The 27,980-nt window shown below is 34.2% G+C and overlaps 1 protein-coding gene across 1 annotated transcript in view; it reads left to right on the plus strand.

The window, feature by feature from the left end:
- The window catches only part of LOC111054357 (polypeptide N-acetylgalactosaminyltransferase 2), a 313,295-nt gene extending 286,587 nt beyond the window's left edge, over positions 1–26,708 (plus strand). The window contains exons 3-11 of the mRNA XM_039429596.1: positions 22–120; positions 3,601–3,668; positions 5,473–5,538; positions 9,162–9,283; positions 12,891–13,066; positions 16,080–16,193; positions 18,853–19,078; positions 21,868–21,984; positions 26,168–26,708. Of these exons, the coding sequence (XP_039285530.1) occupies positions 22–120; positions 3,601–3,668; positions 5,473–5,538; positions 9,162–9,283; positions 12,891–13,066; positions 16,080–16,193; positions 18,853–19,078; positions 21,868–21,984; positions 26,168–26,323 (1,144 nt within the window). The 3' untranslated portion in view covers positions 26,324–26,708. The remainder of the gene's footprint in view (positions 1–21; positions 121–3,600; positions 3,669–5,472; positions 5,539–9,161; positions 9,284–12,890; positions 13,067–16,079; positions 16,194–18,852; positions 19,079–21,867; positions 21,985–26,167) is intronic.
- Positions 26,709–27,980: the final 1,272 nt, after the last annotated feature.

The following is a 27,980-nucleotide window of genomic DNA, read 5'->3' on the forward strand; positions in this document are numbered from 1 at the left end:
TATAAATTTGTGATTTTGCAGGTGCCGTACCAAGGACTGGAGGGATGACCTTCCATCGACCAGTGTAATTATTACGTTTCATAATGAGGCCAGATCGACGTTATTAAGAACAGTTGTCAGGTATGCATATCGACATAATTAAACCAATTTCATATCATTGCAATTTCTGGGATTTGGGAAGGTTTTCTCTCTAGAGTTCGATATTTTGAATTTTAATACTCTTACCCCGTTCAGCGCAAAGCGCTCCTCACTTCGTAGAATCAATAATTTTATAAATAAAAATAGAAATCCAAGAACCCTTTTCAAAATATATTTTCCTCCACCTACTGTCAAAAGTACTTACTTTACTCCCTGAAACATGATACTAAAGTGTCACTTTTTCGCTCTCGGTACTAAAAAACAGAAAAACTCCCTAGGGAGTAAAAGTGACTCCATTTAAATAACATGGGAAGCATCTCTATTTTAAAAACGTACATTTGGAATAGGTCAGAAGGTCTAAGCTCAGATGAGGAAGCATATAGAGTAGTCATTAAACCAACTAAATTCAATACTTCAACCAGACATTTGATCGATATATAAAATTTATGTTTGTATGCTGAAATTATTATTACAAACTTCATATCACTATACTAAAAAAAATGTATATATTTTTTTCTTTTATTCCATGTTATTCAAAATATCAGCCAACGAATATACTTATTAACTAATTATTAACTTATTAACTTATTATTCAAATTTGAAACGGGAACTTCATCATAGCTGTAGTTTTGGCTGTCATTGTTGTTACAACTTTAGCCGACAGATAGTGCTGTCGGAGGAGAACTGTGATTACAAGCCAGCTGTTTCTGTTTACTTTTTAGATTATGTTGTAACACATTGTTTGGTCACATACGTTTTTAAAAATTATTTTATTAGCAGTTTTTATAAAAATGTAGGTGGAGGAAAATGTTGTGTATATCACGAGTGAAAAATGTTTTTTCTCCCTCAGGAAAATTGTTGCCCTCGGCTTCGCCTCGGGCTTCAAACTTTTCCCTCAGGGAGAAAAAACAGCACTTTTCACTCTAGATATACAAATAACTATTAAAATCATAGATAATAGCATCATATTGCCGAACCATGTTGTGAGTAAATAATTTCAAAAAGGTACTTGGATTTCTATTTTTATTTATATTTAAGAGTAGCCCTAAAAAAAATACAATCAAGAATTTTATTTGCCGTAAAACTTTACAAAAAAGCAATAAGCATCGTCAAACATGAACCAATTTATAATACATAATAATTATACAATTTATAATAAACAATAATTATTATAAAACAACCTCTGTCGTAAGTTACATTGTTGATACAGTTTCTTTAAAAGTAACGCATCTTTCATCTACTCTCATGATTTTAAAATATTATTCGAGCTTGGGAAAATCTTTTTATGACTTAGGCTATCCATTTAGGCTTATGCCTGACCATTTAGAATCCTTATTTAATGTTATTTCGTAGTTTAAATGTAATTTTGGTGGCTTGCAATAAGCATTAGTGAGATGAGCTGTTATTGGAAAGTGTGCAAGGTGAGTGAATGTGAGAGTGAATGGTTGCTAGTCTTTTCTTTTTCTCTCTCCTTTTATTCATGCATTTAAAATTAGTTGAAGTGATATTCATTCCTGCTTGCAAACGTGGAGTATTGTATACTTCCAGCAGGTAGTATTTTTTATTCCAATTCACAAATTTACCGTATTTCTAATAAAACATACCAGTATTTATTTTATTAATCTTCCATTAATTATTTTTAATCTTACTGAGCTGTGTGTTTTGTTTTTCTTATTGATTCTGAATGTGAATATTGTGAGTTTGAATAAATAAAATTTGAATTTGAATATCTATTTAACTGAAATCTCCAAAAATTGTTTGACTGTCTTGTTTGACAAAAAAATCTGTGTTGATTTACATTTTTAGACAGTGCTCAACACTTACTTGGAATGCACCATCTATATTTCCTGAACGAATTCAAATTGGGAATGACTTGCACTTTAAAGGTAGGCGCACACAGATCGTCATCGGACGGACGGCACGCATAGGACGGATGGCACGCATAGGACGGATCTGACAATTTGATTAGATGCATTGTTTTCAATTGGAGTACGCATACGTATACGATGCGGATAGGTATGCGCACTCCAATTGAAAACAATGCATCAAATCTAATCATCCGATCCGTCCGATGACGATCTATGTGCGCCTACCTTTAGGAGGGTTTCCTTTTGTTCCGGCTCATCAAACCACAAAAACCTTGATAAATAAATGAATAAATGAATAAATGAATAAATGAATAAATGAATAAATGAATAAATGAATAAATGAATAAATGAATAATGAATAAATGAATAAATGAATAAATGAATAAATGAATAAATGAATAAATGAATAAATGAATAAATGAATAAATGAATAAATGAATAAATGAATAAATAGATAAATAGATAAATTTTTATTTCCCCAAAAAAACTAAAACTACAACATCAATTACACAAAATATTAGATAAATTACAATATTACATACAATAGTTAGTTACAAAAAATCATTTTAATGTGTTCCTACTTGTTTAGTTTTTTCTGATACACTTACTTTTTTTTGATACACTGTGGTTTTGAAAAAGTCGTTCTTGCAAAGTAATTCTCAACTGGTCTTTTTTCAACCTCAGATTACACATTTAATAATAATTATTCAAATCAAAATACAATATTAAACTTCTATATTTTTAATAGTTGTTCACGAAAGTATGTTACCCCACACATGAATATTTTCAGTAACTACAAAGTGCTGCTAGTATAGTATGTAGTACGTATAATTTGGATGGGAATAAACACGTTAAATGTTGGATTTATTTCTCTCTTCTACAAATTGTCAATATTTGGTGATTGAAGGTTCTTTCATACAAGTAGGTAGTGTGATAAAACTTGCCGTAGAGATGAAAATTAAAGTCATTGACCGAGCGAAGTGAGGTCTAAGATTCAAGTCGACGGTTTGGCATTTCTCTTAATGTTTAAATGTTTGTATGTTTAAATGTTTATATGTTGCGCATTTACGGCGAAACGTGGTAATAGATTTTCATGAAATTTGACAGGTATATGTTCCTTTTTTAATTGCGCGTCGACGTATATACAAGGTTTTTGGAAATTTTGCATTTCAAGGATGATATAAAAGGAAAGAGGAGCCTCCTTCATACGCCAATATTAGAGTAAAAATCAGACTATAGAATTATTCATCATAAATCAGCTGACAAGTGATTACACAGATGTGTGGAGAAGCCAGTCTATTACTTATTTCCATAAGGTCTATAGTTTCAATCAGGTACTTGTGGATGAGAATACTGCATGAGGTCTAATGTTCACAGAACTACTAGTCCATAATGTTATTGAAGAATCCATCTCATAATTTATTAATAGCTTAACATTCAAAATTATTTTTGACGCCTCAAGTAATCTTTTAACAAGTAGGTAATTTATATCAAGGAATCACTCTCCATTGTTTATAAAAATGAATTAATATAATTCGATTGCTGATCTTAAACTTTGTGATTTTCACTCTCCATTCTGTTTCTCAATTTTCAGTGTACTGAATCGAAGTCCAGAGCATTTGATAAAGGAAATTATACTAGTTGACGATTTTAGTGACAGTGGTAAGTACGTAAACAATTCGTAGAATAATTTTCGTTTTGTAATAGAAATATATCACTTTTTGCTATTAGAAAAAACGACTAGCAGTCAGATATTTTACAATAAATGAATTAATCACTCACTGTGACAACGAGATCTTTCGGCAGTTCCGCCATCTTCTTGACAAGAAGATTAATTCATTTATTGTAAAATATCTGACTGCTAGTCGTTTTTTCTAAAAGCAAAAAGTGATTTAATAATAAGCAGTTCGTGATGGAAAACAACATTGAAGAAATATTTATGTTGGAAATTTACAACAAATTATGATTGAAGTGTTATGTTGATACTGTAATTTAATTATTAATTTCTCATCTATTCATTTACAATACAGTGTAATTGGTACACTCACCAGAACACAGAATAAATACAAATTCATATTTGCAATATTTGTGATACACTTACTAGAACACAGAATTAATACAGGTTAGGTTAATTGGTACACTCACCAGAACAGACGTTCATTTTAACAAGAAATAATCGAGTTTCTGAACAAGAGTGTACAGCATTTAATGATACATTACACTTACAAATTCAAATTCAAACCCAAATTCAAAATATACAAATACTTTCTATACATAAAGTATATTGTCCGTAAGTGATTGGGTATCTAGAAGATGGAGACTGATGAAATGAGAATGTATGTAACAATGAAACAGAATAGAATGACTGCCTTCATTTTTCCTAGAGAGCGAAGTTAGGGAGCAGTCGGCCCTCTCTTATACTCAACATAGAAGTAATACATAGAAGAAAGCAGCGCATTGTATGCTACATCAACAAAGACGAACATAGAGCATAGGACATGATCTCTTAATGATAATTAAGATGGTAATTAACTCTTATTCAAGCTCTCTGGGGGAAAATAATGATTGTAGCATTCTACCTCCAATCACAAGAAAAGCTCTGTAGATAAACAATACAGTGGATGAACAGATCAGGTGGGTCAGTTTTGCCGGTAGCCTATTAGATAGATAGATAAATGTATTCTATTTCCACTTTATAACATTACAAAAAGTGATGTAATCTATTAGCATAGACTAAATAAAAAAATATTGAATCTGTGATATTAGTCAATCATTTATCTATGAGATATCTTCAATTTTTCATTGCCATTTTATAATCAATAGGCTGATTTCTTATTGTATCATTAGCTATTGCAACAGGTAGCCTAACATACTCAAAATTTATTTTTAAAATACAAAGATGTTTTATTGATTTTTCCTACAGTTACGTTGAAAAGTGGCCATTGCTGCACTGATTACAGAACGCAAAGAATCACTTTTCCGCTCTAGTGCGGCAAAAATTTTCTGCACTCCAGATTTGCAACATGGCAACACAAAATAGTTAGTAGGTATATGGAGCAACAGTGCAGCAAAATCAAAATGAAGTTGGTAACAGTGACTGCTGTGGCTGCTATAGTGAGCAGAGGTGCAACGAAGCACAACGCGCTAATTATTATTCATTATATATTATAACCAAGGACAACGAGGACTTTAGGATTTTAGGATTAAGGTTTTTATCAATAATAAAATTACACAGAAAAACATTTGATGCATTTCAGGCAATTTTACCCATAATTACCCACGTTTCATATTCAATGGTAACTGTAGGAAAAACTTAATGTGAAATACGTGCGCAAAGTTCCTCTGCTGCACTCAAGAAACCATTCCGCCCTCGCCTACGGCTCGGGCGTAAACGTTTCTTTCGGTGCAGCAAACTGTCACTTTGCGCACTAGTTGCACAAATAACTATTTCCGTTTTCTGTTTCAGCTTCTGATGGTGAAGAATTAGCTAAAATACAAAAAGTTAGAGTTATACGAAATGATAAGCGAGAAGGTGAGTTTGTAATATTTTCTCATTATCATTATAAGTGTTGACGTCCCGGTCTGATAATCAAGAGAACCCGAGTTCAAATCTCGACCGGGGCAAATGCTTTTGACCACAGCACAATCACATAGATACGGCCACCCCGTCTTTTGGAGGAGACGATAAACTGTCGGTCCCGACTACCTAAAATGTAGTCGTAATCTCTCATCATCATCCCTCTCACTCATTACCCACGCACAAGCCTATGAGCTTATGTGGGCATCACTCTCAGTATTATTATTGTTATCATTCATCTTATACAGAATGAATACAACTATCAAAATCATTGAATGAACCACGCAATAAAATATAAAACATTTATTTGATCAATCGAGTGAATTGTACGAACTTTCTAAAAATTCACTAAAGATACATGGTTCGAAACTAGAATCTTAGAGAATTCTTCCTGTCGGCATAATTCAATTTTTATGTATTCATTCATTTCAATGATATGAATTTACTGTATCCATGCATTAATTTTTTTTATTGATGCATTTTATGTATTGCATTTCATATGCAATAAATGTATGCATTTATTAAAGTGATTGAGGAAGGACCAACAGGTACAGCTCAGAACTGTTCCTCCCCCCGTATTTTGATTAACATATGCCACCTGGTCATATGGGACATATATATGAATCATATATTTATCTCATATTGATCAGGATTTTAGAGTTTTAAATTAAAAAAGGTAAATGAACAGTGTTTTTGTCTTTGAACAATCTTTGTCATCGACAGAAAGATTGTTTATTTCATTTGTTGTCAAAATTAATGTAGCTTCTCTTTTGTTTTTAATAACAAACGTGCCGCTTGTGCGACAGATAAAAATATGTACTTGAAATGGCTTCCATGTTTGGCATTGACTGAGTTTATATTTAATACCCAAAAATTTACTTTTGGTCAGTGTGAGCTCGTTCGATAGGACTAAAAGTTAAGTCCGGCTGATCCAGTGAAAAAGGCTAGATTTCGGTTCGTTTAATAATACAGTTATTCTGTCACAGATCGGGCAGTATAAAAATAATTGTATTGTTGAGGGAGACGGGTTCTGAGCCTATTCATTGGTTCAGTTAATATTTGTTCTTTTAAAATACTAAAGTCGCGAAATACCAGTGGATGCCATAGTGGGAGGCCATTTCAAAAAAGGTAGGTCACTACTGAATCATTGTTCTTAAATTTTCATATCCACAAACATTGAATCATCATTAGCAGCAAGCGAGTGTTTTCCCCATAAAATTCATATCAATAATGTTTTTTATAATCAAATTAATCTTGTTTTGTTCAAATGTATTTATGTTAAAGATTCATTAATTAAAGTTCTAGTTATTCTGTTCTTTTTTTATTATAATAGTTTTTCCCCTTACAAAAGTTATCATAGTTCTTTTCCCCCCCCCCTTACACATACTTGTCCAAAAAGTAGGTGATGTTCCTACCACTTTATAAATATGTGTCCAATTTTCTCCTAGTAGAAACATTTACATGTTGAATAATTTTTTAATTAATTTAACTATACAGAGTGAGTCATATGTATGGGAACCCTCAATAAGTTGGAGACTGTTGTAGATATAATACTGTAACTTTCAGGATAAGTTATTGGTCGAATACTCTAACTTTTGACGTACAACTAAATTTCAACCCCTCATAAAGGGATAACTTAGGGTTTGTTACTCGAATATTTTAAATGTAAACACCCATTGAGTGGTACATAATTTTAAAGGCCTTTTTGAAACAAGAGAGATGGCTTCAATAAAAATGTTCTATGATACTTGTGTTAAAAATGGCTTGTATACAATCATTTATTTAAAAACTATAACCTCAATAAGCTGCCATTTGGATACAAGTATCATAGAACATTTTTATTGATGCCATCTTTCTTGTTTTAAAAAGGCCTTTAAAATTATCATAGAGAAACAATACGGTAAATGGATATCCCATGGTATAGGACGTTTATGTCGCAACTTTTACTGTTATCTCAAGCCGATAGTCCACGTGGTTCTTTCCCGTGAAGCTGTGTGACGCTCGTAGTCTCTCATACTGTGCCGTTCATACACTCTCACCCCAACAAAACAGTAAAAATCAACAATAATCGACAGTAATCGGCTTGAGATAACAGTAAAAGTTGCAACATAAACGCCCTATACCATGGGCTATCTATTTACGCTATTGTTTCTGTATGAAATTATGTACCACACAATGGGTTTTTACATTAAAAATATTTTAGTTACACTCACTCATTTCTTTAAAAACTGAAACTTCAATCAGCCGCCATTTTGGATACAAGTATTATAGAGCATTTTTAATGTTGCCATCTTTTTTGTATCAAAAAGGCATTTAAAATGATGTACCACACAATTTTTGTTTACATTTAAAATATATGAGTTAAAACCCCTAAGTCATCCCCTTATGAGGGGTTGAAATTCAGTTTCACGTCAAAAGGTAGAGTATTCGACCAATTACTTATCCTGAGAGTTACAGTATTATATATTATCTACAACGGTTTCCAACTTATTGAGGGAATTCCATACATATTTCAATTTCAATTTCAATTTTATTTTTATTCACGTATCGTACAATTTTAACAACACAATTACAATTATAAAATGAATATTAGAACCCACATAGACTATTACGTCCGTGTGTGGGAGCAGTTCTTAAGATTAGCTGTGTTACAATAAAAAATATTGGGCTATAAGTATAAGATACATACGGTAAATGAAATAAAAATAGATTATATTTAATATATTTTTAGGATTAATTATATAAAAAATCAATTTAAATTCGAGTAGGAAGAAAAGATAGATCCATTGGAAGAAAATTAGGCAATCGGCTTGTAATAATAACGATTTTTATAATTTATTAATAATTATTATTTTCATCACACCAGAACAGCCGGAATAGCTTTTTGCAAAATTTATTTGGTAAGAAAAACAAATTGAAATTTTGAATTTCAAACACAAGTTTATTTGATTAAATTCTCTGCATCCTACCATCCAACATGCATTAACCATTCAGAAATTCTGCGCTTTAACACTACATTGACTCGGCCCGCCCCAGCCTCAACTATTCCTGGAGTAAGGTTTCTATACAGCCATTGCGAAATGTAAAATGAATTGTGCCTTTTCAAACTGATACTAATAGTAGGATTAAATAAACGTGACATTGTTTGGTTTCTGGTTAGATGACTGTGTTGAATGTCTCTGAAAAAAGTGTCCTTATTATTGAAAATGTAAATTACTAAAGTTTTTATGAAAATCTTCCTAACATTCATTACTGGAAATATATTGAATAGTAGATTGGTGGGAAAACGCTGGTTTTTTTGTAATATGGTTTTAATTATCAACCTCTGGGCGACCGACAGAGGCTCCAAGACCGCCAATGATGCACCTCCCCACGCTAGAATGCCATACTGCAGCAAAGACTGCACATACGCAAAGTACACTGTCCTGGTCAAATATGACCCACTCTGTATGTACTGTATTTGTACTGTATCTCTAGATGTAATGGAATTGGCATGGATAAGTTCTACATTTTTCAATGTTTTGTCTGAACTAGTGATACTTCGTTTCCCGTTTCCATTGAGGAAAATTGTGTTGCAGGTCTGATGAGGTCCAGAGTGAAAGGCGCAGACGCGGCCACTGCATCAGTGCTCACCTTTCTCGACAGTCATGTTGAGTGCAACAAAAACTGGCTGGAGCCGTTGCTAGAAAGAATAGCTGAGGTATTTTTTCTATCACAACTTTTTTCTAGACTAGTCCACATCCGAGCTTATTCTCATCTCTTCAAGCTATCCAATAGTCCAGTCAACGAAAGATTATAGAGGGAAAAGTTTGGAACACAATTTTTAACCCCATAGCTCTTTTAAGGATAGTTAGAGGATTAACATATCAAAAGTCCTCACCCCTGTGCTAAAGGGGTGGGGGTGGTTTGAAAGTACCATTTTTTCATTTTACGCATATATTTTTATCAACATTTGGGAACAGAATAGTTTTGGGCTATGCCTGTTGTTCTATCCCGATCATATTCATATGATTTGTAATTATATCAACGAATAAATAAATAAAATAAATAATATCTCGGAAACTATGCATTTTATGAACATTTGTGTTCTATACAAAATTGAAGCTTAAACAATTACCAACAAGTTTTGTCCTCTACATGTTTCCAATATCTCTCATAGTTTCTGAGATATCCGCTCTTGAAGGTTAGACATTTTTTGAAAAAAAAAAACACTTCTGCCTCCAATTTTTTCATCTTTTCGGTCTTATAATTTTTGAATGATTGGTGATAAAAATCATTGCTGACTATGAGCTGATAGAGTATCTAATTATCTTCAATTTGATGCATATTCTCACTATTGTATGCATTTCCCTACGACTGTTGCAGCAGTTTTAGTGTTGAGTGTGAAATTTTCTGATCAGCAACAATAGATCAGTTGACAATGAAGTTTGGAGGGAATGTTTGGAACACAATTTCCGACTTTGCAGCTTTGTTGAGACTAGTTTGGGGGTGAACATATCAAAAATCCCAATCTCTACATCTGCCTGGACTACAAGTCAAAGATTATTTTATTTATTTATCCATTTGTACATAATCACTTGACATTAGAATGATATTGGATGAGGAAACCATAATTTTAAATACGATATTCATAATGGGCTGAGTGAATAAGAGCTACAGTGAGGTCCACGTTATAATGGCAGTGTTTGATTAGTAATTGTATTGCTATCCTTGTCTATCATTCAACAAAGCGGATAGCGCTATCTCTTTCTCGCTTTGCTCTGTTGCCAGATCGTCTTTTAACAATATAGAATTAATTATTAATTAACAAAATATTTCATCTCCATTATGAAAATTCATTATGAAATTATTGAAAACAATAATTCATTGCTCAATAAAATATAATTGATCATTTTAAACGAGAATGAACAGTAAATATTACATCGATAAACCTGTATCAGCTACCGTCTATAGAAGGCATTGACAAGACAGAGGGATCGGCAACGTTGTTTTCCCAATTTTCTCCACTGCCATTATAACGTGGACTCCACTATAGTCAAGGCTATCATAAAGGGTTTTTGGAGCCTTTACTAGGTTTTGAGTAGATAAAGACTGTCATAGTAAACAGTAGGGGGCCTATAGTGAGGTCCACGTTATAATGGCAGTGAAGAAAGATAGGAGAAAAACGTTGCCAAGTCTCTCCATTTTGCCACTGAGTGTACACAGCTGTTACTCAATTCATCCCATTAAATTTGATCTAGTAATAATTATCATTTCCTTGATAAAAGAATCAATTTTATGTCAAATTAATCAAGAAAATATATTTTTTATAATTTGATTCAAAAATTTGCTTTCATAAGTGGGATCAGATTTTTATTTCTATACAAACCTGAAATGGAGGCTAATTTAAAAAGCTGTGATACAACAATCTGAATTTTAAAACAACCGAAATTAAGTTATTTGGTAGGTATTCTACTCCAATTTCTTTTAAAGATAATACAAAAATAGAAATCCTATCCAAAAAAAGTAATTTCAATGTAAATAATTCCGAAATAACCTTTCAATATTATTTATACCGGTACCTAGGTCTAACCTATACGTGTAGGCTGAACGAAGCATGGATGAAGTCAAGGATGATTAGTTATCAACTTTTAAAATGCCATTTCAGGTATTTCATTTGTGTTTCTCATACGGTAGTGTCTAAAAATTATTTTATTGTGCAAAAATACATTTTAAATTAATATACGACTCGTGTACTCAAGTATTTTGATAGAATGAAGGAAAAATGGCGGCTGTCTACTATTGTACAGTCACTGTCAAAAATAAAAATAAAATATTCTGTTAAACTGACAACATTGCAAAGCGAGAGAGTGATAGCGCTATCTGTTTTGTTGTATGACAGAAAAGGACAGCAACAGTATTCTCAATTGTACACTGCCATTATAACATGGACCTCACTATAGTACGCTCTCAGTGACCTTGAACTTTCCCCGAGAAAGATATAAGTTGGCATTATATTTTACAATAATATTTAGCGATTACTGGAGAGGAAAAAATTAATACAATATTATAATAAAACAGGATTCATTCTTCTCCTTCAGGTACCTTCTCCATTACGGAGGTTGGCTACAATCATGAAAATTATAACTTTGTTAACAGTTGCTCGGAAGAGGTCCTATGACGTGCAGTTGAATGGATTACAAATAACTATTTTATAATTTTATTCAAAAATTTGCTTTCATAACTGGGATCAGATTTTTATTTCTATACAAACCTGAAATGGCGGCTAATTTAAAAAGCTGTAATACAACAATCTGAATTTCAAAACAACCGAAATTAAGTTATTTGGTAGGTATTCTACTCCAATTTCTTTTAAAGATAATAGAAAAATGGAAATCCTATCCAAAAAAAGTAATTTCAATGTAAATAATTCCGAAATAACCTTCCAATATTATTTATACCGGTACCAGTAGGTCTAACCTATACGTTTAGGTGTAGGCTAACTGAAGCATGGATGAAGTCTAGGATGATTAGTTATCAACTTTTAAAAATAATGTCATTTCAGGTATTTTAATTTGTGTTCCTCATACGGTAGTGTCTAAAAATATTTTATTGTTCAAAAATACATTTTAAATTAATTATACGACTCGTGTACTCAAGTATTTTGATAGAATGAAGGAAAAAATGGCGGCTGAGACTTGTCTGTCTACTTTTGTACAGTCACTGTCAAAAGTAAAAATAAAATATTCTGGCAAACTGACAACATTGCAAAGCTAGAGAGAGATAGCGCTATCTGTTTTGTTGTATGATAGAAAAGGACAGCAACAGTATTGTCAATTGTACACAGCCATTATAACATGGGCCTCACAATAGCACGTTGTCAGTGACCTTGAACTTTCCCCGAGAAAGATATAAGTTGGCATTATATTTTACAATAATATGTAGCGATTACTGGAGAGGTAAAAATTAATACAATATTATAATAAAACAGGATCTCTTCTTCTTCTTCTTGTTTAGTTACCTTCTCTATTACGGAGGTTGGCTACAATCATGAAAATTCTAACTTTGTTAACAGTTGTTGCTCGGAAGAGGTCCTATGACGTGCAGTTGAATGGATTACAAGGAACTAAATCTGTAATTCTGAAGCTTGTGATTCAATTGAAATAGGCATTGAAATCTTCATACTCTGGTTGAATTGAAAGAGGCATTGAAATCCTCATACCCTGGTACCTTTCCAAAATCTGTTGATAAAAAAATGATGATATATTCATATTAATATCGGTTTCTTTTGAGAATCTGTGAATAAAAAATGATGAATCATTTTCCAGGATCCGACAAGAGTCGTATGCCCGATTATTGACGTCATAAGTATGGACACATTCCATTACATAGGCGCATCAGCTGATCTCAGAGGTGGTTTCGATTGGAACCTGGTGTTCAAATGGGAGTACCTGTCCCCTGAGGAGCGCAGTTACCGCCAGTCTGATCCCACCGCTCCCATCAGGTAATTATAGTCTACAACTAATTCAAATATCAATTCCACGTCGTGGAAGTTGACCGAGCGTCAATGTTTCCGAAATCGAATATCATTACGACCCAACTTCATTCTCCGCAAAGAATAAAAAATTGTGAAGATGTTGATTTTTTGAGGAGTTGAAAAGTATTTTTGATGCTTGGAGTACTTATTCTATACCACAGAAGAGTTTGTGTGTAGAGAGGGTTCCTTTGTGTGATTTTTTTTCTTCTTTTTTTGTATGTATTATGAATTATATCTCAATGTTTAGAAATGGAAAATGTGACCTCAAATGTAACTAAGTGAAAATCGAATATTGCATTCATAAACTAACATCTGTATAACCAATGTTACAATAAAAGAGTATCAATACCTGATCAACATTGGTTTGCTATGCTTTATCTTTTTGCTAAGCTCTATCCTTTTCCAACTTCGCACTTCGGCAAATCGTGTGTTGGCGATGAAGAGAGAAAATCCTTGTTTGTCATTAGACGTTTATGAGATTCACGTTATAAAGTAAGAACTTAGCATTGGTTTGCATCTTTACTATCCTTGTCTGTCATTAGACAAAGCTGAAAGCGCTGTCCTTCCCTACTTCCGCACTGTTGCCAATTTGTTTGTTGACTGTGAAGAAACACAATCCTTGTCTGTCATCAGACAAAGCAGATAGATCCATCCTCTTCTCCCTCCGCATTGTTGCCAAATTGTTTGTTGACTATGAAGAAACCAAGTAAGCTACCAAAAAACATTTTATATCAATTATGAAAATGTATAATCATAAAAAATGTGAATAATTTTACACTTCACATTCACATTTTGATGAGAAAATATTTCTTCTTGACGAATGAAATATATTTGAGATAAAGTTGTTCATTATTAAAAAGAATCAGCAATTAAGTTAAATCAGATCAGATATACTGGAATCTTTTTGTGTAGTTGAGAAGTTGATATTGTGGTAATTATTCATATTGAATGAAAAAGACTAAGAAATTGCCAAAAACCACGGATTTATTGATACTTAGAAAAACCGGTTTCGGTTATCATTGTCAATCTCTGATAAACATCATTATTACACCATTGTTTATCAGAGATTGACAATGGTGTAATAACCGAAACCGGCCTTTCTAAGTATCAATAAATCTGTGGTTTTTGACAATTTCTTATTCTTTTTCATTCAATATACTGGAATAGTTTTAATCACAGTCATCTAAAACCTAATATAGAAGGCGGTGGTAACAGAGAATCGGCAACCTGTAGTCCTATCATTCATACTGACGTTATAACGAGAATCTAACTATAAATGACTTATTCAAACATATTTGCTCAATATAAATCCAATAAGTGATCGAACTTTCTATCTATTCAAATTCAGTTTGTAATTCTGTCTGCATACAATCAATTCTGGAAATGATAGCCGAATCTTTTGAAAGGGATGAAAAATCCCTTTTGATCTAAATGTGTTGTAGAAATTGGTTTCAGGGGATCTTATCCTCTTCTTTAAGCTGGATTCCCAGATATCAGTGTTAGACAAAGTGACCGGTACAGCTACAGTGAGAATATTATTCCTATCAGTTACAATTAGACTATTCATAATCGCCCGGTCGTGTTGAGTGGGAACTCATGGGATATAAGTTAGCTAGCCGTCAGGCTCGCTTCGCTCACCATATCCGTCTAGCCAGGGGACTCCGCCCCCTGAACCTCCGACTGGATCGTCCAAAAATGAGATCAGCGGGCTCGCTTCGCTCGTCTGCATTTTTCATTTGAGCATGCTTCATTCCATCAGAGTACTTCTTCGCTCGATTCATTCACCGATTAATTTCAATTATTTAGTGCAGGGTGGAAAACTTCGTTAGGATATTATGAGAATTATTGTACTCCAGTCTAGCCTTTGAAATTTTCCCACCTCACCTAAACATGTGTACTGAATTTTTGAATATATTTCCATCAATTATAGAAGAAGATGAGAAAACGCAAAACAACGCTGGAAAAACGCAGATTTTGTGGCGTATCTTTTACGTTTTTTCAAATTCCTTCTAACACATTATTACACCCTAGCTGAGCTTCTGTACTGAATTTGAGCGATTTCTGTTCATTTGTTCTCGATAAATCTGAGAAAAAGCAAGAAAAAAACGCTGGAAAAACACAGATTTAGGGCGTATCTTTGGCGTTATTTCAATTTTTTTCCAACACAACATTATTACACCCTAGCTTAGCTTCTGTACTGAATTTGCACAATTTCTGTTCATTTGTTCTCGATAAATCTGAGAAAAAGCAAAAAAACGCTAATTTTGGGCGTATCTTTGACGTTATTGCAAATTCCTTTCAACAAAACATTATTCCACCCTAGCTTAGCTTCTGTACTGAATTTGAACAATTTCTGTTCATTTGTTCTCGATAAATCTGAGAAAAAGCAAGAAACGCTAATTTTGGGCGTATCTTTGGCGTTATTTCAAATTCCTTTCAACAAAACATTATTACACCCTAGCTGAGCTTCTGTACTAAATTTGAACAGTTTCTGTTCATTTGTTCTCGATAAAGCTGAGAAAAAGCAAAAAAAAACGCTAATTTTGGGCGTATCTTTGACGTTATTGCAAATTCCTTCCAACACAACATTATTACACCTAGCTGAGCTTCTGTACTAAATTTGAACAGTTTCTGTTCATTTGTTCTCGATAAAGCTGAGAAAACGCTAAAAAACGCTGGAAAAACGCAGATTTTGGGCGTATCTTTGGAATTTTTTTAAAATCCGTTCTTAGTGCGCCTCTAAAGGGCCAACTGAACATACCTACCAAATTTGAACGTTTTTGGTCCTGTAGATTTTTAGTTCTGCGACTGAGTGAGTCAGTGAGTGAGTGAGTGCCATTTCGCTTTTATATAATAGATTGCATTTCCAGTGTGCCGGTCACTTCAGCTGATAGTGATGTGAGGGAATCCAATTTCATCTGCATTAATAAAATGTAAATGCTTGGTTTGTAAATTGATTGCACATTATTGAATTTTGCAGAACGCCAATGATAGCTGGTGGCCTGTTTGTGATCAACAAAGCCTACTTCGACAAACTTGGCAAGTACGATATGATGATGGACGTATGGGGTGGCGAAAATTTAGGTAATATTCATTCATTAATTCATTCATTTATTCATTGATACAATTAGAAATTATAGATATAATTGGGCGAGCAGAGCGACAGGCCTATCACAAGACTGCTTTGCTCCCAAATTCTATATAAAGTACAGGGTGTTTGAAAAAGAACTCCCTAGTTTTAGGTATAAATTTAATGTGTAAATTGATGTAAAAGTACATACAATGAAAGAGAGAATCTTCAAGCTTTGTTTCACATCAGTACACTTCAAAATGGGATCCATTTGTTGCCCTGCACACGTCGAGACGTTATTCAAGCTCTCGCCATGTATTCACCAACATATCAGGTGTAACTGTCCCAACCGCCGTGACGATTGTTTCCCGTAAATGGTTCATGTCTCGGATTTTTCCACTGTACACAGCATTTTTTATGTGCTGAGGAAAAGTCCAGAGGGATTAAGTCAGGGCTCCGCGGATGCCAAGCAATTGGGCCAGCTCTACGGTACCTATCCACCTTCCCGGAAAGTAAGTGTCTCGCGCAAGTGGTTATTGTAATGAGGAGGTGCGCCATCTTGATGGTGGGTCTGCAACTGCAGGGGGACAAAACTTATACATTATACAGTTACTGAATCAAGTATCACAAACTAGAATAGTCTATATCACTTTTTACAGATTCTATGACTCATTAAAACTATTCAAAACACCCTTGTAAAGATATGATTGGGCGAGCAGAGCGACAGGCCTATCACAAAACTGCTTTGCTCACAAATTTTATGTTAGTAAATTTACAAAAAGATAGGTTACCATCGTTGATGATAATCAGCAGGAATTATCTAATTGAAATCATCGGTGTTGTGATGAGGATTCAATCAAAGACTGGGATATCTGATTTCCATTATGCATAAGTCTTGGAAGTCCAATTCTATCCAATATTGATAGCTATTTTACTAAGCTAAATTATTCATTATCACCAGTATGTTTTGTAGTAAATTGAATATAAACACTATACATTAGTTGTTTCTTCTATTTATATAGTTGTTTCTATTTTCTGTGACTAGAGTTAGGGTAGGCTACTCATAAGCTGCGTACAGATATACGCGCCTCCAACCCGCTCCGCTCACGCTCCGCCCTCTTTCCGCCATTGCTCCGCCCCCGCTCTGTACTCTCACCGATCATGAACGTTACGGGAGATGTTAGCTCTTCTCGCGTTCCACTCTTGCTCCCCGGTCGATCATCAATCGCTCTGCTCGAGTGACGTTCGGTTGCGGAGCAGAGCGAAAGTCTGTACGCACCTTTAGGCCTATTTGAGAATATTGGTTATAAAACGTTAAATAATTCATTATTTCGCAAAGCTTATATTTATTTTATCAATATTATCATGAATTTTAAAACAATTCCATGATTTCAGACTTGTATGTTCCACATTGCTCCCACAATACCAGTTTAGATGAAATGATGAGGCACTTAGTTTCATGAATGTTTATGTTTCATTCATTTACAATAACACACATAAAATAAACATTCTTTCAGTAGATATAGTCATAGAGAAACAATAGCGTAAGTAGATATCCCATGGTATAGGGCGTTTATGTCGCAACTTTTACTGTTATCTCAAGCCGATTACTGTTGATTATTGTCGATTTTTACTGTTTTGTTGGGGTGAGAGTGTATGAACGGCACAATATGAGAGACTACCAGTGTCACACAGCTTCACGGGAAAGAATCACTTGAACTATCGGCTTGAGATAACAGTAAAAGTTGCGACATAAACGCCCTATACCATGGGTTATCTACTTATGGTATTGTTTCTCTATGGTATAGTGTATTGAATTCTGTGACATTAAAATGAATTATTACTTATGGATGTTTATGTTTCATTAATTTATTCATTTAAAAAACAAACATAAAATGATCATACTTTGAGTGGTGTAGTAAATAATGTTGTGATATTGAAATACACTATTCTTGGACTGCGACTACGCCCCGTTTTGGAAAGCCAATTTTCAGACTCCAGCTGTTTAAAGTCTAGAACTTAGCTAAATACCGAGCTCGGAAACCGGCCCGTATGATACGTATAGAGTTTGTATGATAACTAGTCGGCCAAGCTTGACTTTTTCAAGGTTGAGTGATAGAGAAGTCTTAACTGCGTCTAATAAAGAGTATTCTCATTTCATTCAACCGGAATAGAGGCTAGGTATTTGAATTGTGGCTCTACCGGAGGATGCTGAGGGTGTCATGGGTGGACCATGTCTCTAATGAAGAAATTTCAAGAAAAATGGGAAAGGGAAAAGAAATTCTCAATACTGTAAAAGCGAGGAAGCTCCAATATCTCGGACATATAATGAGAAATGGAAGCAGATACGAGCTGCTCCAACTTGTATTGCAGGGCAAGGTAGAAAGGAAAAGAGGTCCTGGAAGAAGGAGAATATCGTGGCTTAGGAACCTGTGGACATGGTATGGAATGAGCACAGCACAGCTGTTCAGGGCGGCAGTCAACAGGGTCATATCATAGCCACAATGGTTGCCAACATCCGGAACGGATAGGACCAAAACAAGAAGAAGAAGAAGAAGGAGGAGAAGAAGAAGAAGAAGAAGGAATAGAGGCTATGAAGTTTTCTATAACATAACAAACAATTTACAAAATTCAATTCAACTTTATTACCACCATCCTCTTGAAGATTTACTCATTACTAAAGTGGTTTTTGTCTTTTTTCTAGTATCCAAGACAGACTGGAGCTGAAAGAGAAGCTTCACTGTAAGCCGTTCAAATGGTACCTGGAGAATGTGTACCCGGAACTGAAGGTACCCAACGATGTGACCATGTCCCTGATCCAGCAAGGACCTTGGTGTCTTGACACGATGGGTCACCTGTCATCAGGGACTGTGGGCATCTATCCGTGCCACAACTCGGGTGGTAACCAGGTTCGTATTATTCAACCCACAATAAGATTCGCGTTATAAAGTCAGCTGTGGTTTGCTATACAATTTCAATTCATTTATTTCCTTTGGCAGCCCATCATGAGTCACGTCTTCATCAACACGACAACACCGAAGTCAATCAACTGCTAGACAACACTGAACTCACAAGGAGGTTGAAGAGAACAAAGCCCATCGTGTTGGTGTAGTGCTAGTGAAGCGAAAAAAGTATATTAAAAAAAAAGTGTAGTGAAAGAAGTTGAAGTAGTGAAATTATAGATTAGAACTGTAGGCTTCACTGGAAGACTGCAGCAATAAATTAATTTAGGATAAGAAATAACAGAACAAAATTAATGGTTAGTCTTAGTGACTAGTTTTAATAGAAATTAAAAAAAAATTATTTCCAAAAAAACATAATACACGGATATGAAATACAATATACAACATATTTTGGAATCCCCCTACTAGACTATCTATCTGTGTGTGTGTGTGTGTGTGTGTGTGTGTGTGTGTGTGTGTGTGTGTGTGGTGTGTGTGTGTGTGTGTGTGTTTGGGGGGGGGTATCCTTGTTTGTCATTACACAAGGCAGATTGCTCTAACCTTTTCAACTTCCGCACTGTTGTCAAATCGTTATTGACTACGATGAACAATGAACTACCTATGAATATGAAGAATATTGACAATGAACTACCAAAATATTTTATCTCAATTATGAGGATTCATTATGGAATCATGAGAAAAAATATTTCTTGACAAATGAAAAAATCTGGTGTGGTACACTCATACAACTTTCCTTGCTCATTGATCTATAAGCCTCATTCTTAAAAGAGGATAATTTCAGGGAATAACATCATGCCGATTGGCGGCTAAATAATTGAAACTATGATTATACTATTGTTATTGTTTTCAGAGTACATTTCCCTTTGTTTGAATATTATTAAATTTGAGGATTTTTTAAAAGTTGTCAAAACAGCTGTTCTACAAATAAAATATCGACATGTGTTCTTTTGAATAAACTGCTCTACCTACCTACCTCACGCACGAGAAGGAGGTTACAAAGTAAATTTCTCATCATGGATGGGGTGGACCCCTGTTAGTTTCCCAGGGAGGAGACTCATGCCAGTTAATAGAGCTGATAAATAACTATACAGGGTATGAATTTGAAAAAAAATCGGTCAAGTCATTTTTGAGAAAATCGTGATACAAATTTAACAAAATTCATTCTTCTCAGGAATATTACGGAGCTCCTGCAATTTTCCCAGAAATGAGACTCATGTCAGTTGATAGGGCTTATAAATAGCTATCTAGGGTATAAATTTGAAGAAACTCGTTAGAGCCGTTTTCGAGAAAACCGTGAAAAATATGGTTTTTTAGCCATTATCCGCCATTTTTTCCGCCATTTTGAATTGAATTTCTTATTGTCGGATCCTCATGGTATAAGGACCTTAAGTTTAAAATTTCAAGTCAATCGGCTGATTAGGAATGGAGTTATCGTGTTCACAGACATACACACATACACACACACACACACACATACACACACACCACACACACACACACACACACACACACACACCCACACACACACACAGAGACCAACACCCAAAAATCATGTTTTTGGACTCAGGGGACCTTGAAACGTATAGAAAACTTGAAATTAGGGTACCTTAATTTTTTTGGAAAGCAATACTTTTCTTACCTATGGTAGTAGGGCAAGGAAAGTAAAAATGAGATGGAGGTGATCATTATCAAGAACAGTATAATAATTAATATCACATCAGATATGCCTGAATCACAACTATCTAATATAGGGAGGCTGTGGTATTTTGAAGATAATAGGAGTATTCACAATGTTGGAGTTAGCTGGCCAAGTCGTGCTATTTGTTATCTCCAGCTATTTGCTAAGTCTGTGTTAACTCAATGCTATAGTGGTACGTTAGAAAAAATTAACAGACGAGATAGCAGATAGCGCAGGTTTGAGTCCACTAGCTCTAGCTTTTAAAACGGCAGCCATATGTTTATAATATTACTTTTTCAAACCTTCGACCAGTTATAGAATAGACACGCCCTATTGTATATTCATACTGAAAGTCGATGAAGCCAACATCTACTGCCATATCGCTCCATCGTGACGTCAGCATCGGATAGAAAACTTTTCTGTAGAGTTTGTTTACATTGTTTTCCATAGCAGATTGTGTCTATTTCAGTGGGAGCGCAGCGGGAGTATAAATAAATAATAATTTACTTTCATCTGAAATAGATACAATCTAAAAGTTTTCTATGCGATGATGACGTCAAGATAGGGCGATATGGCAGTAGATGTTGGCTTCAGAGGCTAGACTTCCCAGCGTGTCTATTCTATTACTGGTCCAAGTTTCAAACTAACTTCAAGTTACACAAATTATCCGCTTGGATCGCTACTGAAGTAAGCTAATAGCAGATGGTTTTAGATGGGGCGTTCACAATCCAGAGTTATCAAATAGCACTTTAGCTGGCTAAAACAACATTGTGAATACCCTTACTGTATAATGTAATTTAAGAAAATTATTATTATCGGTATGTTGTACCACAGAGTAAAGATACTGTTTAATTTATTATACAGCTACAGTACCTATTTATTTGTCTCTGGTTGTAGTTGAAACACACATTTGATAGAAAGCTTAAATTTACTGTAAGAGAAAAAATTAAATTTCAATATTCAGTGAAACAAGCTCTATTACACTTATTATAGCATAGCTGGAGTGTTGTTCACTCTACATTTTGAATATGGTGATATAGTATTCTATTTATTTCAGGAGTGGACAATCACCGAATCTGGCTACGTCAAACATCACGAATTATGTCTAACACTAACTGATCAAATGCCGGGCGCAGTCGTTGTTATGAAGCCTTGTCAGAATGTCATTGAGCAGGTAAGTTCTAGTAAATTTAATTTGTTGATAGAGAAGATTAATATGTTGAAATATTACCTGTGATAGAGAAGGTAACTAAAACACAATTAATAGTTATTTGTGCAACTAGTGCGCAAAGTGACAGTTTGCTGCACCGAAAGAAACGTTTACGCACGAGCCGTAGGCGAGGGCGGAATGGTTTCTTGAGTGCAGCATAGGAACTTTGCGCACGTATTCCACATTATATTTTTCCTACAGTTACCATTGAATATGAGAAGTGGTTGATTATGGGTAAAATGATGACTGAAATCCATCAAATGTTTGTATAACTTTGTTATTAATGACAACTTCAATTTATTTTAAACTTGATAATCCAATTGAAAATTAATAATTGATAATCTATTCAAATTACAAATTAAATTAATCCAATTAATTTGAAAATTTCAATAATTTCGAGCAAATCTTAATTTCTAAATAATTTTTCAACCAATCAATTTATGAATGAAAAAAATATTATTTGAAATAATCAATAATCAATAATATTCAAAATGTATAATGACTTTTTGAGAGAAAAAAATATAGATAGAACAAATTTGCAATCAAAATACACGCCAACAATGTCAACAGCAGATTGGAATGGCTGCAAGATAATACGCAAAGTATTAAGAGTACGCAAAGTAACACTTTGCGCACTAGAGCGGAAAAGTGATTCTTTGCGCTATGTAATCAGTGCAGGAATGGTTACTTTTCAAGGTAACTGTAGGAAAAATTATTTTATTATAACTCAAGTTATATTTTTCAAGTGAAAATGGCTCTTGAAGAACTAGTTGTCTTATAATAAAATAAAGGGTCCTGGATAATTTTTATCGTTTTAATAATCAGTAGCCCTAAAAGGAAAGTTGATATATAGAAAATAACTGCTTGTGACAGTTAATACTTGTACCACATACAGGTGGGTGAAAAGTCCGTGAACGGCTTAATATCTCACACACAAAGGTAATTTGACGGTGGGTGTGATTGGAGATCCTACTAAAATTGAAAATACCACTTTGCTATGACTTCAAAAATTTGGTCCGCCATCTTGGATCTGCCATTTTTAATGCAACTTTGTTTTTTTAAATAGGAAGGTGATCATGCGATACATGATTTCAATACGGAATTGAATGGCGAAAACCGCATATCGATATCTCAAACCGTTTTGAAGATATTCACATTATTAATCAATACTATTCAAAGCGGAAAGGGAAGAAAAAAGTATGAGAACGGCTTGGTATCTCATGAAAAAATGTGATTTCGAGGTGTGTGTTATTGGGGATCCTACTCATATTGAAAATACTACCCACCTCGAAATTACATTTTTTCAGGAGATACTAAGCCGCTCTCGAACTTTTAACCCATCCTGTATAATCAAATCAAATCAATTCAATCAAATCAATTTTATTGCCATTCTTTTTTTTACAAACAAGTGAAACAAAAACATTCTTATAATGATATAACTAATTATAATCTAAACTAATTTAAAAACATATTCAACGAATGTTTTCTTTTATTTTAATATTGAAATAATGGGCTCTCCCAGAAAAGCTAATGCTTGAGCTCTGGAAGAGAGTTCAAAAATGTTAAAGGTAATTAGGATGGATGTCTAAGACAATTTAATTAGTACCAGAAGAAACAATATGCAATATAAACACTAGAATATAAATGTATGTACAATATAACAATGTAAGCACTAGAACAAAAAGTCAATTAATCTTCTGAAATCTCAAGTCCGAAGTAAACTTTCCTACATACCCACTCTCTTATTTCATAAATTAAACACTTAGTAATTCTATTTAGAATGAATTTTTCAGGTAGACAATTTATTATTCTATGGCAATAGAAGGACAATTGTGTTTGCAAGATGTAAGTCTAGTGAATAGGTTATTGTAGGTATTGAAAACATTTGGACGTATTAGATATGGTGTATTACGAGTAGTGAATTTGTCTTTGTTTTTATTAATGTACAGAATGCGTTGGTTACGTATGTTTGTCTCAATGTTGGTAAATCAATTTCTTTAAATAGTAGTCTACTAGGGTACATTCTCGGTCTTCCCAGGGCTGCTCTGATAATAAGTTTCTGTAGAACAAAAAGTTTATTGAAGTGAGTATCCTGAGCTGCCCCCCATGCCTCAATGCTATATTGAAATAAAGAGTGTGCATAAGCAAAATAAATGTTTCTAATAATACTATTAATAACATGTGTTAATGGCGAGATTTATCCTGATATCAAACGGCCCTTATTTTTAGAATAATTACATGACGAAGAGCACTAAATTCCTTTGAGGTATGGTGTTGGAGACGGATGCTCAAGCTGAAATGGACGGATAAAATAACTAATGTGGAAGAATTTCAAAGGGTTGAGGAAAAGCGATCTCTTTTGCGTATTTTAAAGGACAGACGGCATTCTTGGCTTGGCCATGTATTTAGACACAACGAATTCACGTTAAGAATACTGAAAGGTATAATAATTGGACAAAGGGCTCGTGGAAGACCCCGGCTACAATATCTGAAGCAAGTTACCAAAGATCTAGGGATCCAGAGCTACATCCAACTGAAAAGTACAGCTCTGGACAGAAAACGATGGAAGCTGCCTACCAATCGAATAATTGAAGCTAAATAAGAATAAAAATGGCTCACTATAGTTGACCAAATAACACACTGGTGGCCACCCCTCACTCGACCAGTCTATATATACATTGACTATATTTCTACACCCTGAACATCGCTCTTTCCTTCTCATACCATCCCTCTTCCTCTTTTCCGACACTACCTGTCAAAAATTCTTTTGAGCACGTCAGGTTCAAAAGTTCTATTGTGTCATTCTTTGAAGTTAGAACAATAACATCCTCCGTTACCTCCTCCCATCATCCGCTATATTCTTCAACATCATGAAATGAAGGAAAGAATATTGTTATGGATAATAACTCTTTCTTGAGTCATGACATCAAGAAATCCATTTTTTTAAATGATGATTAGATTTTTCTTTATAAATGCAACTATTTATAAACTGAGCTATTACTTCATAAAGGTTACTTGAAGACTTATAATAATCAATTGGAAGTGGAGTGATGTAATTTTATTTATTTTAGTCAATATTCTTGTAATGCCCACTTCACTCTGCATTTTTCAATTCGCATGAATTCTCATTTGATTCCCATCACACTTCATCCAGGCTTTGGACAGAGATGACAAACAATACTCCCCACAATAACAATACTTTACTATAACACCCTCTCTCACACACACATTCACTTTCTCTCTTACTAGCCACCCTTAGTACAAAGTGGCAACAGTGTTGGTAGAGACGGGTGGTGGTGTCAAGAGCAAGTTTTGACCTTGAGGGACCCACTTTCGTTTGGCCAACTATAATTATAACAATGTTATCTACTTGCTGCCTTGAAGTTATCTGTTGTTTCCATAAATAAATAAATAAATTAAACAAGATAAACAAGAATATGGCAATTCTAGCTATTTTATTCAAAACAAATAATTTTAACTATCAAATACTTGAAGAGTATTCTATTTTATTGAATTGTTAATGAATTAAATATTACTATCATATTAATATAGTGGAAAGTTGTGTGTATATTTTTGGCTTCAAAATTTTCTGAAATAACTTAATTTATTCAAAGTGCGGTGATATTAAGTGCAATATTTGACTATAATTTGGTATTGAATGTAAAAGACTAAGAAATTGTCAAAAAACCACTGATTTATTGATAAAGACCGGTTTCGGTTATTACACCATTGTCAATCTCTGATAAACTTAAAAACTTTTTAGTTTATCAGAGATTGACAATGGTGTAATAACCGAAACCGGTCTTTATCAATAAATCAGTGGTTTTTTGACAATTTCTTAGTCTTTTTCATTCAATATGAATAATTACCTCAATATCAACTTCTCAACTACACAAAAAGTATAATTTGGTATTTTAATCATTCTAAATTCAAAATTCCTAGCTAATATATATTTTTGGACAGAGCTTTGAAGTTAACTTTTCTCATTAAAAACATAACCTATTTTTTCGGACATTTTATCATTTATCAAAATTTGGGAACAGAATATAGTTTTGGGCTATGCCTGTTGTTCTATCCCAATCATATTCATATGATTTGTAATTATATCAACAAATAAATAAATAAAAATATCTATGGACCATTACAGAAATGGGCGCAAGTTTCCAAAGGAGGACTCATAAAGCATGCGCGACTGACATTGTGTTTGGACTCTCGACTGGCGCAGAGGTCCGGTCTCACCGCCGAAAAATGTGACTCGAAATCGCCCTCGCAAAACTGGGACTACGTCATCAACATGGTATGATAGACTGGTGTAATGTCAACGCTGAATGACGTCGTCAAAATGGTGTGATCACAACGCTAAATGACGTCGTCAAAATGGTGTGATGACAACGCTAAATGACGTCGTCAAAATGGTGTGATCACAACGCTAAATGATGTCGTCAAAATGGTGTGATGACAACGCTACATGGAGTATACTCACGGGATTCAATGTGACGCTCAAGATGGGTGACGGGTAGCGTGGACTCACCTGTGGTGGACTTTGTTAGGAACTTATCAAGCACGGCCTGTCCTACGAACCAAAATTCAAATGTGGACTTGACTTCGTAGAACTGCTTTCTGTACTCAACTCACACTTACGCGACTCAGGTCGAGAAGAGACTCGACTCTAGTCGAGACATGTGTTTTCAAATAGAGACTAGAATCGACTGGTCTGAGTGTCACCATTTGGAAACACATGCTCTCGACTGGAGTCAAGTCTCTTCTCGACCTGAGTCGCGTAGGTGTGAGTTGAGCCTTAGTGTGTCAAGTAACTGTACTGTTTCATTGTATGGAGCAGATGAGTGGATTCTTGAGTAGTGACACTTCTAAAAATCCAATTCCTAAGCGACTGTACGATTCTGTACTGAATACGTGCATCGCGACGTCGGTGTCTGAATGCTTTTAGACATATGTAACCGTAACAGATGAAGTTGAGTACAGGTAGCAGTTCTTCGTAGCCAAGTCCACGGTTGAATTTCGGTTCGTAGGAGAGGCCACACTTGATGAGTTCGTATGAAAGTCCACCTGGTGTAAGTCGACGTTACAGCCCCACCCAGGCCGCCAAATGGATCGACGAGTTACCTGAACAATAGGGGAGGAAGATAATATTTATCTCTGTCTCTTTCTATAGATTTTTATCTTTTGTACTGCATTTATTTCAACACTTCGACTCGTTTGTTTGACTCATCATCAATTACATTGTGCTATCTACGGAGTACGGTGCGATTGCATTTCTATTGAATTCTGTGAATTCAGACTTGTGTATGTATCATAGTACTCATTTGTCTCTTGTTTGTATAGACGTTCCTCTTTCCTCAAAGAAAAGCAATAAAATTGTAGTTGAAGGAATGAATTTGAGTCCAATATACAATCATTGTTTTGAATTCTACTGTTTTGTAAAATATTGAGCGGAAATTTTAAAGTTCTCCACTTCGTTATCAAAATCATGATACTGTGTTGAATACATTTCAAGTTATCTAAAGTGGAGAATCGTTTTAATTTTAAAGTGGAGAATCATTGATTGAGATCTAGAGTTATGCATTTATTCCTACGATATACATTCAAATGTATCGCATGTTATCAAAATCATGATACTGTGTTGAATAGGTACGTTTCCAGGTATCTAAAGTGGAGAATCGTTTTAATTTTAAAGTGGAGAATCATTGATTGAGATCTAGAGTTATGCATTTATTCCTACGATATACATTCAAATGCATCGCATGTTATCAAAATCATGATACTGTGTTGAATACGTTTCAAGGTATTGTAAAACATATGAATCTTATTTAATTTGAATTTTTACACAACAGTTTCTTCCATTTGTATTTCATTCCATATCCGTCTGTTTATGATCATTTTATTTAGTTTAATAGATATTTTCAAAGGCTCAATTTCTTTGTTTTATTGGCAAAGAAATC

The sequence above is a fragment of the Nilaparvata lugens genome, chromosome 5 (assembly GCF_014356525.2).
Source record: "Nilaparvata lugens isolate BPH chromosome 5, ASM1435652v1, whole genome shotgun sequence".
Taxonomy (NCBI): domain Eukaryota; kingdom Metazoa; phylum Arthropoda; class Insecta; order Hemiptera; family Delphacidae; genus Nilaparvata; species Nilaparvata lugens.